Source organism: Pectinophora gossypiella, chromosome 9 (genome assembly GCF_024362695.1).
Source record: "Pectinophora gossypiella chromosome 9, ilPecGoss1.1, whole genome shotgun sequence".
Lineage (NCBI taxonomy): Eukaryota > Metazoa > Arthropoda > Insecta > Lepidoptera > Gelechiidae > Pectinophora > Pectinophora gossypiella.
The window spans coordinates 7,763,075-7,779,403 of record NC_065412.1 but is presented as its reverse complement, the minus strand read 5'-3'; the positions used below and the strand labels follow the sequence as shown (position 1 = coordinate 7,779,403).

General features: G+C 36.5%; 1 protein-coding gene across 2 annotated transcripts; it reads left to right on the top strand.

The window, feature by feature from the left end:
• The first annotated feature begins 1,868 nt into the window (after positions 1–1,868).
• LOC126369503 (arylsulfatase B-like) lies at positions 1,869–16,268 on the top strand. 2 transcript variants are annotated; one of them, XM_050013947.1, is made up of 9 exons: positions 2,251–2,255; positions 2,404–2,451; positions 2,896–2,983; positions 10,282–10,441; positions 11,410–11,636; positions 12,852–12,960; positions 13,832–13,984; positions 14,515–15,183; positions 15,262–16,268. In XM_050013947.1, coding segments are annotated over exons 2-9 (1,803 nt in total). In that variant the 5' UTR covers positions 2,251–2,255; positions 2,404–2,449; the 3' UTR covers positions 15,657–16,268. The 2 variants fall into 2 exon arrangements, with proteins under 2 accessions (XP_049869903.1, XP_049869904.1); XM_050013946.1 differs by lacking the exons at positions 2,251–2,255; positions 2,404–2,451 and adding an exon at positions 1,869–2,028.
• Positions 16,269–16,329: the final 61 nt, after the last annotated feature.

Sequence of the window (16,329 nt, the reverse complement as noted above, 5' to 3'; positions counted from 1 at the left end):
TGTTAAAATTAATTTCTGTGTAATAAAGTGTAGTTGATTTGACTTGATTTGATTTATATTTCAATCAATAAATAGTAATAAAATGAACTCTGTCCTAATACATAACGCTTACTTATATACACGTAGTACTTATTATTCCTTATTCTATGCTTATACCTAAATGTCTACCTAAAAATACCTAAATTTTTGCTTTCTCTCACTATATCTCTATGTATTTACCGGTTGATTCTTGTGTCAAAATGCATCAACGTGTTATGTTTACTTACTTGTGCTGAAAATAGATAATAACTTTAATGAAAATGTAAAGAACATATCACGTGATTCCCTTATTCGTCGAATACACACACACACACACACATGCAACGAATCTATTTTGTATATTTAACCTTCTTCTTCTTCTCACGTGTGGTTTATGAGATCAATGATTGCCCTCATCAATTATCATCTCTGGTATCAAGGTTACTATTGAGCCGCCAAAGATTCATGGCAGATGTAGTATTAGTAGCCCTGGAAGGCTATTTGTCCCGATTACTATTTACTGATGTGAGTAATCGTTACAAATCTCAATCAAAACCCTGACACCAGGGTTGATGAGGCTGGTATTCCACCTCACAACCCACACGATAAGAAGACGGGACGAGTGATGAAATTGGACTGAAGAGAAGAAGAAATAATGTTGTCCGATTTGTGACTTGAGACCGGCTGCTTAACGACTGCTTCTCGACATTAGATATCTGCATTAGTGACGGTCGCAATGAAGAGACCGCAAATCTGGAATGTGTTGCAATTATCGCAACACCCAACGATGGCGGCGAGACCACGGCACGGCTCGCGTGACAAATGAAAATATTACTATTGCAAGCCACTAGTAGGTCACGTCACGACCAGAACACGCTAACTTGATTAGGTGACTCGATGTGCAGATACAGGTAGGTATCTAAACCCACTTAAGTATTGCATTGACCGCAGAAGAAAAAACTATGGGCTGATAACATCACCGTACTGTGATTCATCTATCGTATTATCTTTCTTGGTAGGAATACTAGGTAATAGTGGCTGCAGGCTATCCTATTGGTGACTTGTGTCTCTGCCTACCCCTATAGCGATACTAGCGTGCAGCATTTGCAGGCGCTGCTTGTGGGTCACGGCACTTTCCTACTTTCGGACAATCAGGTGATCAGCCTGTAATGTCAGTTGTGTGGTAATAATATGTCCCCACCGGTAATCGAATCCAGAACCTCCAGAACCTACATCACGGTGGCCATTTTAGTCTTAGTCTTATTATCAATTAGATAGTGCCGTTAGTAAAAATAGTGCCGTTATAGATTAGAGTTCACCCATCGATATACTACATCAATGAGTTCACCTCATAAATTGTGGCTTTCCACCCCATTTGGAATTACAAGCGTGAAACTGCGTATGTAAAACACTTGCGGTTGTCAAGCTATATTTCTTGGCAGCTTAATACTCCACATTACGGATTTTATCTTAACTTGCGCGTTGTGGTTAAATGTGTCAATATTAATAGGTTACAGGACAGGGTACCTAATTGTCTCAAAGGAAAAACCCTACGATTTTGGAGCAGATTTTTTTTAACTTGATTTATTATTTTTCGCAATCATATATTCTTTTTTTACTTTACTTTTGATATTCATAACTAGGTATATCTACCGCTGTAACATTTCGAACTTCACCTATACGTTTAGGTATAATTAAATGGTAATCGTTTGTTACTATCTGACGCGGCTGTTTGGCGGCGTGACGTAGAGTTCATTCACAAAATCCATGCAATAAGAACTGCTCAATAGTCACGTGCTATGTTGTAACACAGCCTCTGGAGGCAAGCGCTGTGCAGACAGAGGCTTGCACTGGCACAGGCCACACACCATAGCGCCATCCGGAACGAACCACGCTGTAACACAGCGAAGAAATAACACTTGTTATGAAATATTAGTGGACAGTGCGACGCCGCAGTGTACAGTCTAGTGTAGTTACAGCTTTAGTTATGGTTCGAAATTTATTTTATTGGTAAGTTATTTTTTACCAGTTTTTATTTATTTTGGAATTATGTGAATGGAAACGAATTAGTACCTAATTAGTAGAATTCAGCGTAATACTACTTGTAGAGCGCGCAACTATACCGTAAAATGTAAACAAATGTTCTAAATATTCGTTAAATATTCGTTACAAATATTTTAATTGCAAATTTTTCATGAAATAGCTTCTCTTTGTTTGTGTAATTACCTTGGATACACGTAGGTGTTAATTATTGTAAATAAATCATTTGTTCAGAATACAGACTATTGGTTATTTTTCACTTGAAATGCTCTTGAATAACTAATCAGTTCCTACGCATGCAATCATACAACAATATATATATTTTTTATTACTTTTTGCCTAAAGTTTGCCTGGCAGAAATTGCTGTACCTTAATACCTTTTGATGTTACAATGTAAGTATTTAATATCAATTACATTTTGTCCTTTTCCTTTGCGATCATTAAGGAGTAAATAGGTAGGTATTGTGATGTGGATCACCTACTGAGCTTTTTGAATTTTGTGAAGAATTACCAAATAAACCTATAAAATACCAAAGCAAAATTATTTTTGTCATTTCACTGAACCAATTTAGGGACTTGTTCAATTCACTAGATTTGTTTAGGGAAAAGATAAAATCGTGTTGTTATTTTAACATCTTCCGTGATTTGATCAAATCCCTTAGGGAATTGATCAAATCCCCGTTTTTATCATATCCCTGCGACATATATAATTACTGAAAAAAAATCACTTTTCCAGTAGTTACTTACCGAAAATTTTCGGTAAGTAGTTTTTTTAATATCCAAATAAAAAAACGAACACGTACAAACTTTTTTCATTGTAATTTGCTCTGCTTACAGGCGGCTGTGGTGGGCTGTTCTGATCCTGGGTTCGGTGACAGGCTACCCTCAGAAACCGCATGTGGTCTTCATAATGCTCGATGATCTGGTACGTATAATATTGACTGTGTCTGCGTTTGCCGTGAGTAAACTCCGATACCGACCCCGCCGGCGTCGCGGTCGACGATTTTCACATCGGCCTATTAGAGTTGATTGATTCTTTCCAATAAGTATGTATAATAAGAAGGTATTTTACTGGGTCAAAGATAAATTATAAAATGCTAATCTAGAAATAAAAGCCATTTTACGATGATCAAAAATCAATCTCATTTTACTTTTCGACATATTTTCGATTTTTATTTATGGATTAAGTAGCAATGAGTACGGCGTCTGACCGCTTTTATTGATGACGTCACAGGACAGTATTTGTTTATTTCCATTCAAACTTCAAAGAAAACTTTCGTTTTGACGTTTCGTAAAAAGTATCTCATTTGGCTAGGTTGTCAAATAGCCTATTGTAAATGTGGCTGCAAGTTGTCTTCTAATTATTTGTGTCTCTACTCACCCCGATACGAACCACGGGCGTGAGTTTATTTATAAGAGTAAAGTAGGCAAGGCTTCTTACCAGGACATCAAGACATCGAAATAAAAACTTATCAAAGCATTCTTTTACGTGAATTACTGGTTTAGATGGCACTAATTCCCCAGACTATCAGACCATCATTGGTTGATTTTAGATCAATACGTATTAACACGTTGACACTTTTGTTTTAAACCACATATGGGGCAATAAATTTTAAACTTATACGTGCATGTCCCATATGTGGGGCACATTTTTTCTTGCCATTATGTACATAAATTGCAATGTGTTTATAGAAAAATAACATTGCACGTTACAGGTTGAAATCAAATTTTCAGTTAAGTACACAGTGCATAAAAACATCCACGTGGACTCACCGCTTAGTGACTAAGTAAATAAGTTCATTAGTTAAGCAATCTATTTTTTATAAATTAATAATCAGATCCTATTTATTCAGGATCGTGAATCGTGACACGCATATTTCATACAACGCTTTGTATAAATCCTTTATTTACGTACAAGGAGCTCGGTGGCGCAGCGGTAAACGCGCTCGGTCTGCGATTGTTGAAGTTAAGCAATATTCGCAAAGGCCGGTCATAGGATGGGTGACCACAAAAAAAAATCATTTCGAGCTCCTCCTTGCTTCGGAAGGCACGATAAGCCGTTGGTCCCGGCTGCATTAGCAGTCGTTAATAACCACCAATCCGCACTGGGCCCGCGTGGTGGTTTAAGGCCCGATCCCCCTATCCATCCATAGGGAAGGCCCGTGCCCCAGCAGTGGGGACGTAAATGGGCTGATGATTTGCCTACACTACATAAGTACTTACCTACTTATTGACTGACTCTAACATACAGCATAAATCACGGCCTTACCCCTTTGGGGTGTGTATATAAGAGTTACGATGAGCAACAATGTTGAAATACAATAAAATTATTTACATTCTTATTCTAGAAATAAAAACAATAATATACTTACAAAATTATTACAATTACATTTAAAAGGAAAAAGGAAAAATTGAAGAGAAGAGAGGAAGGGGTAGACCTAGGATAACATTTATGAAACAATTAAAAGAGAAGGTGCAGGTCGTGTCGTATCGGGAGGTGAAGGTTTTGGCGGGAAGAAGAGAAGAATGGCGATTACTACTCCACCGACAAGAGCGCAACTCTTAAATAGTGAGAGAGATTTAAAAGATATTACACAGTTATTACAACGTCAATAATATTAGATAATGTCATTAACATAATAGCTTGCGACAACAAACACTTCAGAACTAATCCCCAGAACCCAGCCGACGTGGTCGACAATTTCCCTCATTCAGCGCTTACCGCTATCGTCCCATTATGGTCGATTTTTTTTTTTAATAATCCTCTCAGACGACGCGTCTACGCACATATGGGCACCCTCAGGCCTGTTGCCTAAAATGTAGTACGGTCACGAGTACTAATATGTATACACTTTGAAACCATGTCACATTAACTGTTTCGACAAATTAAACCGTTAGTCTCATTAAATGTCAAATATGATAGTGCGACAGGGTTCTAAAGTGGGTACATGATATTGCTCATGACTGTACTTGGTAAGAGTCATTTGTTGGGCCAAGTAATGGCATTTGTGAAAAGTTTACAATAAGTCACATAAAAAAGTAAAATAATGCGTTAGTGTGGCCATAGACGAGTCACCTTCAACTTGGCCTAGCGCTGCTCTCGTATTGGCAATGTGTGTCAGTGTCTGGTACGACCGCTCGTTACGTCGCTCGGAAACAAAGATCACCTTCAGAAAATAAAAGATTCATTATTTTAATCAAGATGAACAATTTAAAATAAAAATAAATAAAAAATAAATGATTTAGCCTGATAGACAATGTTTATTGCGTGAGTAAAACTTATCCAAGATTTTTTTTTCATGTGATTTAACCCTTTCACGGACATCATGATCATGGGTTATTGATGGTTCATAATATGTAATATGACACCTGGAATCGGAACGTCTTAGACGTTCTGTCCTTGAAAGTGTTAACGTAGATTTGCTGCAAATTATGACATTAACTACTTGGCCGGACAAATGGGGAGCGCTGAGGGCTTTCACCTGGTACAAAATTGGAACACCTAAGACAACAGGCCTGAAGGTGCCTTGTTGAGCGCGAACCTCGGTTGTCGTCTGACAGGATAATAATTAAAAGAATTAATCGATCCTGTAGAGGGTCGGTAGCGATAAGCGCTGAATAAGGGAAACCATGGAACACGCTGACTGGGTCAATATCGGGGTACTTATCCAAGAGTCCGTTAATAATGATTAACAATAATACCTATTTCCATCTCCGATGTGCGTCACACTTGTTCATATGATTTCATTGTTGCCGACTCCATGGTGTGTTAACATAGGTGCGAGAAGTCTGTTATTTTACGAATAACTTCGAATATTTATGTATACGGTTCGTAGGTATTATGTTCGACCATATATGTAACTACTAACATCTTATGGACAATCTTAGTCTGAAATAAAATATATATTTTTATTTTTATAGGATCGTAATGATCGTAATGATAAGCGACAGTTTTTAACTTTACAGGAGAGTGTGTTTTTTTTAGAAGCTTGCTTTATGAATTATTTTCCGGCCAAGTAGTAAATGCCATTTGCGGTAAGTCCACAATAAGTCAGATCCAAAAAAAATGGAAGTGTTAAAAAGGCTCCGGTTGGTCTGAAGCACAAAAAGGCACAAAATTCAATGTGTCAATTTCACCCAATTTGTCTTTCAAACCTCGATATTTAAAGTGTTAGATTTTCTTTTTGTCGTGACTTATTGTAGATTTGCCGCAGATGGCCGGATTGACTACTTGACCGGATAAAGTGTTAGAAGTCAAATAAAATCTAAAATTACGCGAAACTAAGTGCTTCACTTGTTAGTGGTTTTTATCATAACTTAGTTTACTTACTACGTACCTATGTCGCTTTCCCTTTTCGACATGCATTTCTGTGCGCCGTTGCTTGGAATTTATAAGATAAGATTCTTTATTTGCCATAAATGCAATCTGACAGATGTTACAAAAAAATATAGTTTACCGTGCATTTAAATTATTAATTAAATTTAATTCGTTAAGGACGTGGGCCGTCGCCTTAGAGAGCAGGGCTTTGACCCCCGCTCCGGGTCTTACTTGGCTCAGAGGTTGTCCGTGGCATCCAGCGCGGTATACTATTTAGTAGGCATATGGATTTATAATAAAAATATATTATAATATATAAATACTAGAGATAGCCCTCAGTAATCAAAGGATTATCATTGCCATCATCTTGTAACCTTTATGCACGTCTTTAATGGGCTGCTTAAAACAATGCCGTACAGTTAATTGCTCTACGGTGACTCGTAATCATTTTGTATTTTTTTCCTTATGCATAGAATAGTTAATCGTACTTCAATTACTTACATAACACTTGCATTTGTTTATTTAAAGCCCAATGTAATAATATATATATATTACATATAAATATATTATTACATATATCTTCTCGAAAGTCGCCATAATTACTGTGGAATGTTTTTTTCACTGTTTGTCGATTAATAAAATTCAAGTAAAATTCTTCATTTGTTTATATTAATTAGTTAATTAGTAGTATTAAACAGAACAACCAATCAGTACAAAAAGTGATTACTCTTATATTTCAGTAAGATAACATTTTACAATAGTTTCAATGCGTGGTAAGGATTAGATCTGTCAAGTACGTAAGCTAGTTTTGTGACGTTCATTAGCATAGTGATGATCAGTCGATTTTAGGTCGATCAATTATTTTCTTTCTAACAGTAGGTTACAGTTTTTACACAATGCAATGTATTATTTTGTCAGACTACGTTATCACGTCTGGAGATCAAAAATTTTTCGAAAGTCTTATTTTCTTATGGTGTCTTCTTTTATCATTATCCATTGTACATGATCTTTAAAACTAAACATTACATACCTAATAAAAAAAAAAATTTCTTTGCATTTTTTTTTAATTTGAAAAAAATTCACAACAAAATATAATAATTATACATACATACACTCACGACTATATCCCCAATTGGACAAATCAGAGAGAGAGAGTACACATCATATATTTATGTATGTTTGTCTACGCATTTCAATAATTGGATTAAGTATCGTCCAATTTAAGGAATAGTACAAGTTTCATCAAAATCGGTTTAGCAGTTTATGATCCAAATTTTTTATTATGAAACAATAACAATGAACTCGTTGATGTCTTTTCTATGAAGGAAGGATCAGTTAGTAGGCAACAAAACGTCGTTAGAGGTCCTTTAATAGGTATGGCTATAATTATCTAATTATTGAATTAAGAATTATTTAACTTAGATAATAGTTTCATCAAAATCGGTTTATTCATATTATGGTTTCAAAAAACGAGAACCCCGTGCTGACATTGCACTGTTGCATGTGATTATGCAACGAGATTTTTGTTTCCAGACAACCTTAAACCATTCCAAATTCTAGCCTTGAATTTTTTGCTTATATTTTTTTTATATATGCCGCCTCTCACTATAATATTGTCTGGGAACATTAAAAAATACTACAAAGAAATTTTGTAATTTTTAACTTCATAAATAATACGAGCTGACAGTAAGTACGTATAAAAATATAACTATAAACTTTACCTAATTTATTCCTTTATTGGTAATCATAATAGTAAGAAAATAATTTAAAAAACACTGTTCATGAATTTTTCGACAAGAAATTCCACTTGATATCAACTCAGAATCGTGGTCCGAATCATCCTACTTAGTATTTAGTTACGATGTCACTAATTTCCTGTATACATAAACTCACGCCTATTTCCCACCGGGGTGAGCAGTGACCACCACTACCATCTACACTGTAACTACACAGTCCCAAGACAGAAATGATCAAAAATAAACGCATATCTTGCAATTATAATAGCCCATTATAGCGTACAGTCTACATACATATATGTATGTATGTTGTGATTATTTGTAAACACACGCAACAAGTTTTGAAATGCCTAGTGGCTCATCTTGCGCATGCGTTGCTAAAGGTCGTTATAGTAAAGAAAAAGTTCGGTAATGCCCATGCAATACCCAAATCATATCTAAAGATCACTGACATTAAGATTCAAAGCCTTTACAAATGCAATAAAATGTTTGCTTTGTAAATAAGAACCTTTTGTCATAGAATAAGGAATAGTACTACGTATAGAATGACAACTCTCCGCTCCCCACCAGCGTCTGAGATAGGTTTACCTCACCTCCCCTCGGACATAGTTTAGACTTGAATCGTATGGCGTCAGACGTCACACATACAGACGCGCGTGTACGATAACGTCAATGTAAAACGAGGTTGTTTGTATGAAGTGTCCAGGTTGTACTTTTGTTCAATAGTTCTATTGCTGACAGCTCTAAACAATTAGGTCGGTAAAAAAATCTTGCAGAGACCTTTGACGATAAGTTCAGCAACATACCAATTAGATATAAGCTAATAAAAAAGATGTCGATCTTATAAGTATATTTAATGTCAAAACAAACAAATATAATTTATTCGAAGTAGGTAGGTAAAGTATATTTTTTATAAGTGAATAATAATGTGTGTATCGTGACGTTACTTCGGATAGCATTCACTTCTTAGATAACTGGACAAAAGGAAAGGGCTGAAGGTTCTGTCTGACCTAGTAGGTACAAATATAAGGGTACTTTTTTACCATTTTGATACGGAACCCTAAAATAAACAGGTCTGAGGGGGTACGAACTTCGGCTGCAGAGGTGCTCTGAGAGCAGTCACAGCTGCAAAGCTGAAAGAGGTAAAACCTCGACCACGCAGTAGCGGAGTCCTAAGTATCTAGATCTGCTGTCGCAAGCTGATTGGCCGTCTCTATGGCTAGAGTAATCATATCATATCATGCTTAATAGAAAAAGTCCTAATTTCTGAACGTTAAATATGTTTTTAATTTAGTAAATTCTATAAATAAAAATTTAAAGCTGAGAAATTAAGGAGCAACAGGTTAGCATGTAATGAGGAGAGAAGAAAGGCATATAATTATAAGGCTTAAGGCAGCGTCCATTGCTTCACATACAGCGATCGAGAACTAACTATAGATCTAATGCGTTTCTCATACGTGCGAGAAACTCTTTTAATGAATCATCTAACAGCATAGATTTATTCCACACTAGTATTGCATCTATTAAGCGAATTCTAACACAAGAATATTTTGAGACTCAATAAATTTACTCATGTTATAATTATACTCATAAAATAATAATGGTTAAGTTAAATTGGATTAGTATACTAACCCACCTGCATTCGAACTGACTTAGGGTTTTGTTTTCCTTTTCCTTGTTAGCTATTTATCTTTATGTATCATTCTAGCCACTTTTCTTATCTTATTTTAATTTCTCTCCTACCTTTTCATTTATTGGCGGGAACTTGTTATTAGCATTGTCTCATGTATATTTAGTTCATTTAATGTATAATTAGTCTGTAAGTTCTCCAAATTATATATATATAAAAAAATAACGAGGAAAGTTATGAGTGAATATGTATGGATGCAGGGGTAGGGGACGACCTAAGAAAGTATGGATGGATTGTGTAACAAAGGATATGTGGGTGAAAGGTGTGAGTATCGAGATGACGACTGACAGAAAGGAATGGAAGAAGAATACCATGTTGTGCTGACCCCACCTAGAGTGGGATAATAGCAGGAGAATGATACATATATTAAAGCTATAATTAAAATGGTAGGTAAGCAGCTACTATTATTTTATGAAATGTTTATGGCCGTAAGTGTCCCCCGATATGAATAAAGAATATTGGTAACGTGATGTTTGCAGGGTTGGAACGACGTGTCATTCCACGGCTCCGACCAGATCCAGACACCTAACATTGACTCGCTGGCGTACCAGGGTGTCATACTCCAGCAGTACTACAGTGAAGCTATCTGCACACCAGCGCGAACTGCACTGCTCACCGGGAAATATCCCATGAGATTAGGTAAGTAATGTATATTTTTTTGCAATTATTTGTTTTATTTGAAGTACTTATTGAGAGTTATCGAGGATAGAAGAGGCAAGATGATTGGACATTTGATAAGACACTACGATTTTCTTTTAAACATCTTAAAAGGGAAGAGAAGAAGGGGAAGACCAAGAAGAGCTTACATAAAACTAATTAAAGAGAAGGCGAACGTCGTGTCTTACAAATAACGAATTCGCGTTTGGTAGACAAGAATGGAGAATGGTACACCGACAAGAGTGTGGCTCTTGAATTGATGATAAGAAAAATACTTTTCCTTTACAAAATTATGCTCTTAAAGCTAAAATATATGATGATGATTTGAAAATCACTACCAAATACGAATCTAAAAGGTACCCGGCTATATTGTCACTTCTTATCCTCGTGAAGAACAGGTTTTTTTATCATTTACTAGTCCAGAATGTATTTTCATTCCAAGATAAAAAGTCACGTAATCGGTTTCATGCTTAGGTACCTAGTTCCTACTGCGTTTTATTTTCATTGAAGGTCGGTGTTTGAATATAATCAAGGCATTGTTTCTCCTAGAATAATTACTTTGAACTGTATTCTGACAGGCTTGAATCTAATGCGTAACAGCAGTTTTGACCTTTAGGAGAGTATTATTTTTAAGTGTTTGGTAACCAAAACGACAAAAAAACTTTAGACATCACCCCCCATTCCTCGGGCATTTGGGTATAAAAGGTAAATAGTTAAATTGAGCCGAACTTCGCATCTTCCCAGGATTCCTCGTGTCTACATATTGTTCAGTTGTCCCTCACTGAAAGCCGTCAGCTCTTTCTATTACCAATTTCTGAAAGGAAAGAAGGAAAGCGTTTCGTCATAACTCTTCACGGCGAGAAGAGAGTGTACTATATTATACACCTCTGCCTACAAATTGCGGGATGCAGGCGTGATGCTATAAAGCTCTTTTATTTATAACATTTCAGGAATGCAAGGGCGTCCGTTATCCAACTCGGAAGACCGAGGTATACCGCTCACAGAACGACTACTCCCGTCATATTTGAAGAACCTGGGGTATTCCACCCATTTGGTAGGCAAGTGGCACGTGGGCATGTCAATGAACGAATACCTGCCTACCTCCAGAGGATACGACACTCACTACGGCATGAGAGGAGGCTTCGTCGATTACTACACGTATAATAAAGTCGAACCGGTGAGTGAAATTATTGAAGCTACTTTACCATTAAGATTCGTCTATCTAAGAGTTAAGCTCTGGAAAATTAAGCAAATTATAAAAATATTAGAAAATGTATGGGTTCGCGGAAGTATTTGGGTTAGTACCCCGCGACCAAAGGCTTAACGTGCCTTCTGAAGTACGGAATCATTCTAATTTGGAGCAGTGTGATGGCGTATACACCCGATTGATTGAGAGGAGGCCTGTTCCCTTCAGTGGTACGTATATATATATATATATATATTATGTAGGCTATTTATGTATTATTAAAGAAGGCATTTAATCGTTCCAGCGTCTATTCATAACTTGAAAAGACGATATGATAGGCGAATGCGTAAAACCTATATCACCTACATAAGGTCTCATTACTAGCTACGAGTTTTCTACATGATTATTATCTAGTACCTGTTCAAGGTTGAGATTGTGTCACAAGGATAACAGCATAATACAAAAACTTAAAAATATACCCTATGATTTGTGAACTAGAAACATTATTACGTAGATAGCATAATATTAAACGTGGCAGTTACACAACCTATTTAAAAAAGGCATTATAATTATTACTTACTTACATAAGTTTGTAGTTTACTTACTTACGTTACAAACCTATTGCCAATCCCCAACCCTCAATTGCGGCAGACTTCTCCCCACCAGCGTGTAGAGTAAGACAATAGCTTTTACTCTTTGTCAAAAATTAAGTCGCCATTTGCGAATAAAAACCCAAGCCCCAAGCAACTGTAGCAAAACTTACCTAGGTTGCGTTAATCTTTACGGGCATCGTCGAATGGCATCACATTTACCCAAAAAAAAAAACAAAATTTCGATTAACTAATAGATTGGAATATAATTTTGTACCTACTTATGCAATGTGTGATTTTTAGGATCGTAACAGAGATATCCAATCGCCTACAACAAAGTCGTCAGTCAGATTAATTTTATTATCAAACGGTAACAAAAGAACATTACTTACGTAACATCAGTAGCTTATATACGTCCCACTTCTGGGAACGGGCTTCTCAGTCATCAACCGGAGAACTGAAAATGAAACGCCTTGCTATTTATGTGCGACTAGCTATTGAAATAAAAATTTGTTAGGATTAATATAGCAGGCGGTATGCTAATTGGCGGTCAAGTAATAATTGTGAATGTTAGCTAACAGTGAGCTGTAGTAATAGTTGTGTTTCGTTTTTTCAGGGTCCCGATGGTCGATTGATGTTCGGGTTGGATTTATTCGATAATGAGATACCGCAAGATGAGGAACAGCGTTATATTGTCGACGCTTTAACTGACAGAGCCGTCAAAAGTAAGTGTAATTCAGAAACCTAAGGTACACCCACTATGGATCATATTTTTTTTCTAAAGTTCCTCACAGTTCTAACCATCGCACTCTTTGACACACTGTTGTAAGGTTGGCTGGAGGAAACATGGAAAAGAGAGTCTTGGAAGACATGGAGGGAGTCAGTTGCCCAGCAATGGGAGACTTCAGGTTAAATAAGACAAGAGAAGCTTCAATTCAATAAGTTTGAAGTTTAGATTCGAAGTAGTTATTCTTGCAAGACAAGTATTCTTTGAATTAAACGTATTATCGCTTCTTTCTCCGATGAAGACAATTTATTTTTCCAATTGCATTCAACCTTGTCTAAGTGTATTTAGTAGATACGCAAAGACGATTCTGCCCAAGCCACACGAACGGACACGGAGGCAACAGCCTGTAAAATACAAATTCTTTTCACTCGAAATCTTTTCACAGAGATAAATTGAATTATCCATAAACGTTTCGTGTTCATAGAATCCTATAATCGCGTATAATCTAATGTCTTTAATGTTAACTTCTTTGCCAAAATGTTTGTATTTAAAGTAGGTATGTATTCATTATAATTTTGGTAATTTTGACTTTTAATAATATGCAAAGATGAAACTACAACGTCCTGGATCTTAGGATTATTTCTTTTAGTGAGTTTTCCAAAGAAAGGGTAGTGCTCTGGTAGTATAATATAACATCTATTTTGTTGCACTGGAGCACCATTGGGAAATGTGGTCCATACCCCCTCCGGTTGATTAAGGGGACGCACAGGCGACAACGTATGTCCCACGTTGTACACAGGCGGACGCATGTTAAATATTACTTATCTGTTAAATATTTACACTATTTTTGACATGTTATTTTGTTGCAGTAATAAACAGTCATAACCTGTCCCAGCCATTATTCCTTCACCTGACACACAACGCGCCCCACGCAGGCAACAACGGCGGTCCCTTGCAGCCTCCTCTCTACGGTTCGGTGAAGAACCGTCACATCGCCAACTCAGACCGACGGCTTTATGCAGGTACCTGAATATAAATCATCTATTGTTACTATACTAAACGTTAAAGAGTGAACTATGCAGGAACCTCTTTTGATACAGCTGAATAAAGAGGATAAGAACTAGAAGCTCAAATGAAGGCGGCAGCACTGTTGAGTGTCCCTAAATTTCGACAGTTTTCCGTGCTGTCCAGCTAAAATTCGTGATAAACTGCTATAAAATGTAGAGCAACGTCGAGTGCATCGCGTCTAAAGAATTGAGTTGTACGAAAAAGAAAAACAGCCATCAGTTGGAAAAAGACTGTTTTGATTGAAAATAAGTTTTTGTAAGTTTTCTACTATCCGATCTTTGGGGAATAAATATAACACTATGATTTTGTAAAATAACATGTTTGTTTACTCAAATAGTACGGGAAACTGACGAAATATAGGGACACTCTACAGTAGCGACACCTGATGGGAGAAATAGATAGTTTTACCTAAATTTACAGTTAAAAAAATATGAATCAATTGTTCTGAGAACAAACCACGAATTAATATAATCCTATTTTACAGAAATCGTCACGCATGTTGACCGCAGCATCGGTCGTTTAGTGAGGGCTCTATCTGACAGACACATTTTGGACGAAACAATAATAGTTTTTGTATCAGACAATGGTTCCCCGACAGTAGGGGAATTCGCGAATTGGGGAGTCAACTTACCTTTCCGAGGAAGGAAAGAAACTCCTTGGGAAGGAGCAGTTAGAGTACCTGCCTTTATCTGGCACTCCTCATTCAGACCGAGAGTGTGGAATGGCCTCATGCACATCACTGATTGGCTGCCGACCCTCATTTCCGCAGCAGGAGGACAAATCAACAAGGACATAGACGGCATCAACCAATGGGATTCTATAGCTCAAGACGGGGAATCACTACGGAAAGAAGTTTTGATTGCCATTGAAGATGGTGGCAATAATGCATATGCTGCGTACAGAGCTGGTGATTACAAAGTTGTAGTAGGCAATGTGACCGGAATGAACAACGGTTACTACGGTGCTGAGTATATGATTAATAAGCAACCGCCACCAGAATATTATTCTTCGCTGAGGTCGTGTGATGTCTCCAGAGCATTGTCTTTTATGGGTAAATATTTGGATTACGATAGTGTGGATCGGATGAGGAGGGCAACGGCTGTTAGGCAAGAAGATTTGGTTACCGACCGTACGCCTTGTGAACCAACACCTAGTGAGTACTAACTGTTTTTTTTAATATCTGAATAGAAAAAAAGATGATGAATACTCACAGTTTCTTGTATTGTTTCAGCTCGCGGCTGTCTGTTCAACATTCGCAGAGACCCTGGAGAGAGACACGACTTATGGCAACGAGCAAACAAGATCGCTACTTTGCTCACAAGTCGATTACGTGGACTGTGGGCCCAGCAAATGAGGAGAGGTCCTACTAACCTGGCACAGGCCTCCGACCCAGCAAATTTCGGCTACCGCTGGATGCCCTGGGTTGACAATGAAATCGGAAATATCACCGAATTGTTCTCAACAAGGCCGAAAGCACAAAACAGAACTAATAGAACTCAGTTCGGAAGATTTTCTACAATATTCAACAATAATACGAGTAGAAACACGACAATCGCGGGCCAAATAAACTGTGATGGTCCAATGTATATTAGAAACTTTTTGTGTATATTAAGAAGTGTATTCTAATATATTTTTGTAGTTAGTCTTAGTAATTAAGCATTTATGAGTATTGTGATACTTTGTTGTGATTATTTGATTTGTAAAATCCTGTAAAAATACTTATATATGTATATAGTTCTATTGAATGTGAAATATTGCGTGTTATAGAATGTTTCTGCTGCAAAGCCGAGCCAGGTTGCATTAAGTTTGAAATGAATGTAATAAATCATAATATTAATTTTATATGTTAGGGTAGTGAAAATTAAAATTGTATAGTGAGTAGAGTTCCTTTTACGTTTAAAACGTATAGAGCCATAGAGCAATACGGACCAGCTAAGTAAAATGTAATGAATTGAGATAACCTCATTCTACGAATGAAACTCTTTGTGTACAAAAACTTTTCCAGTGCTACGGGAATATAGGAAATAAAAAAATATATATCCAGATTTGACAACGTAACTTACAGAATGTTTAGAATATAAAAAACTTTTGTTAGGTAGGATTTTTGTACATCTTAAATATATATAAAGCGATTATTGTGATAACTTGTTATGAGTGTAACATTTAATTTATTGAACACATATATTAATGTTTTATTCGTGTTACTGGTCGTAAGTAAAACAATGATACCATTTTAAACTGGTTTTATTTACATTCGTGTTAATGTGATAAATTATGAGATAAAAGACACAGTTTTCAA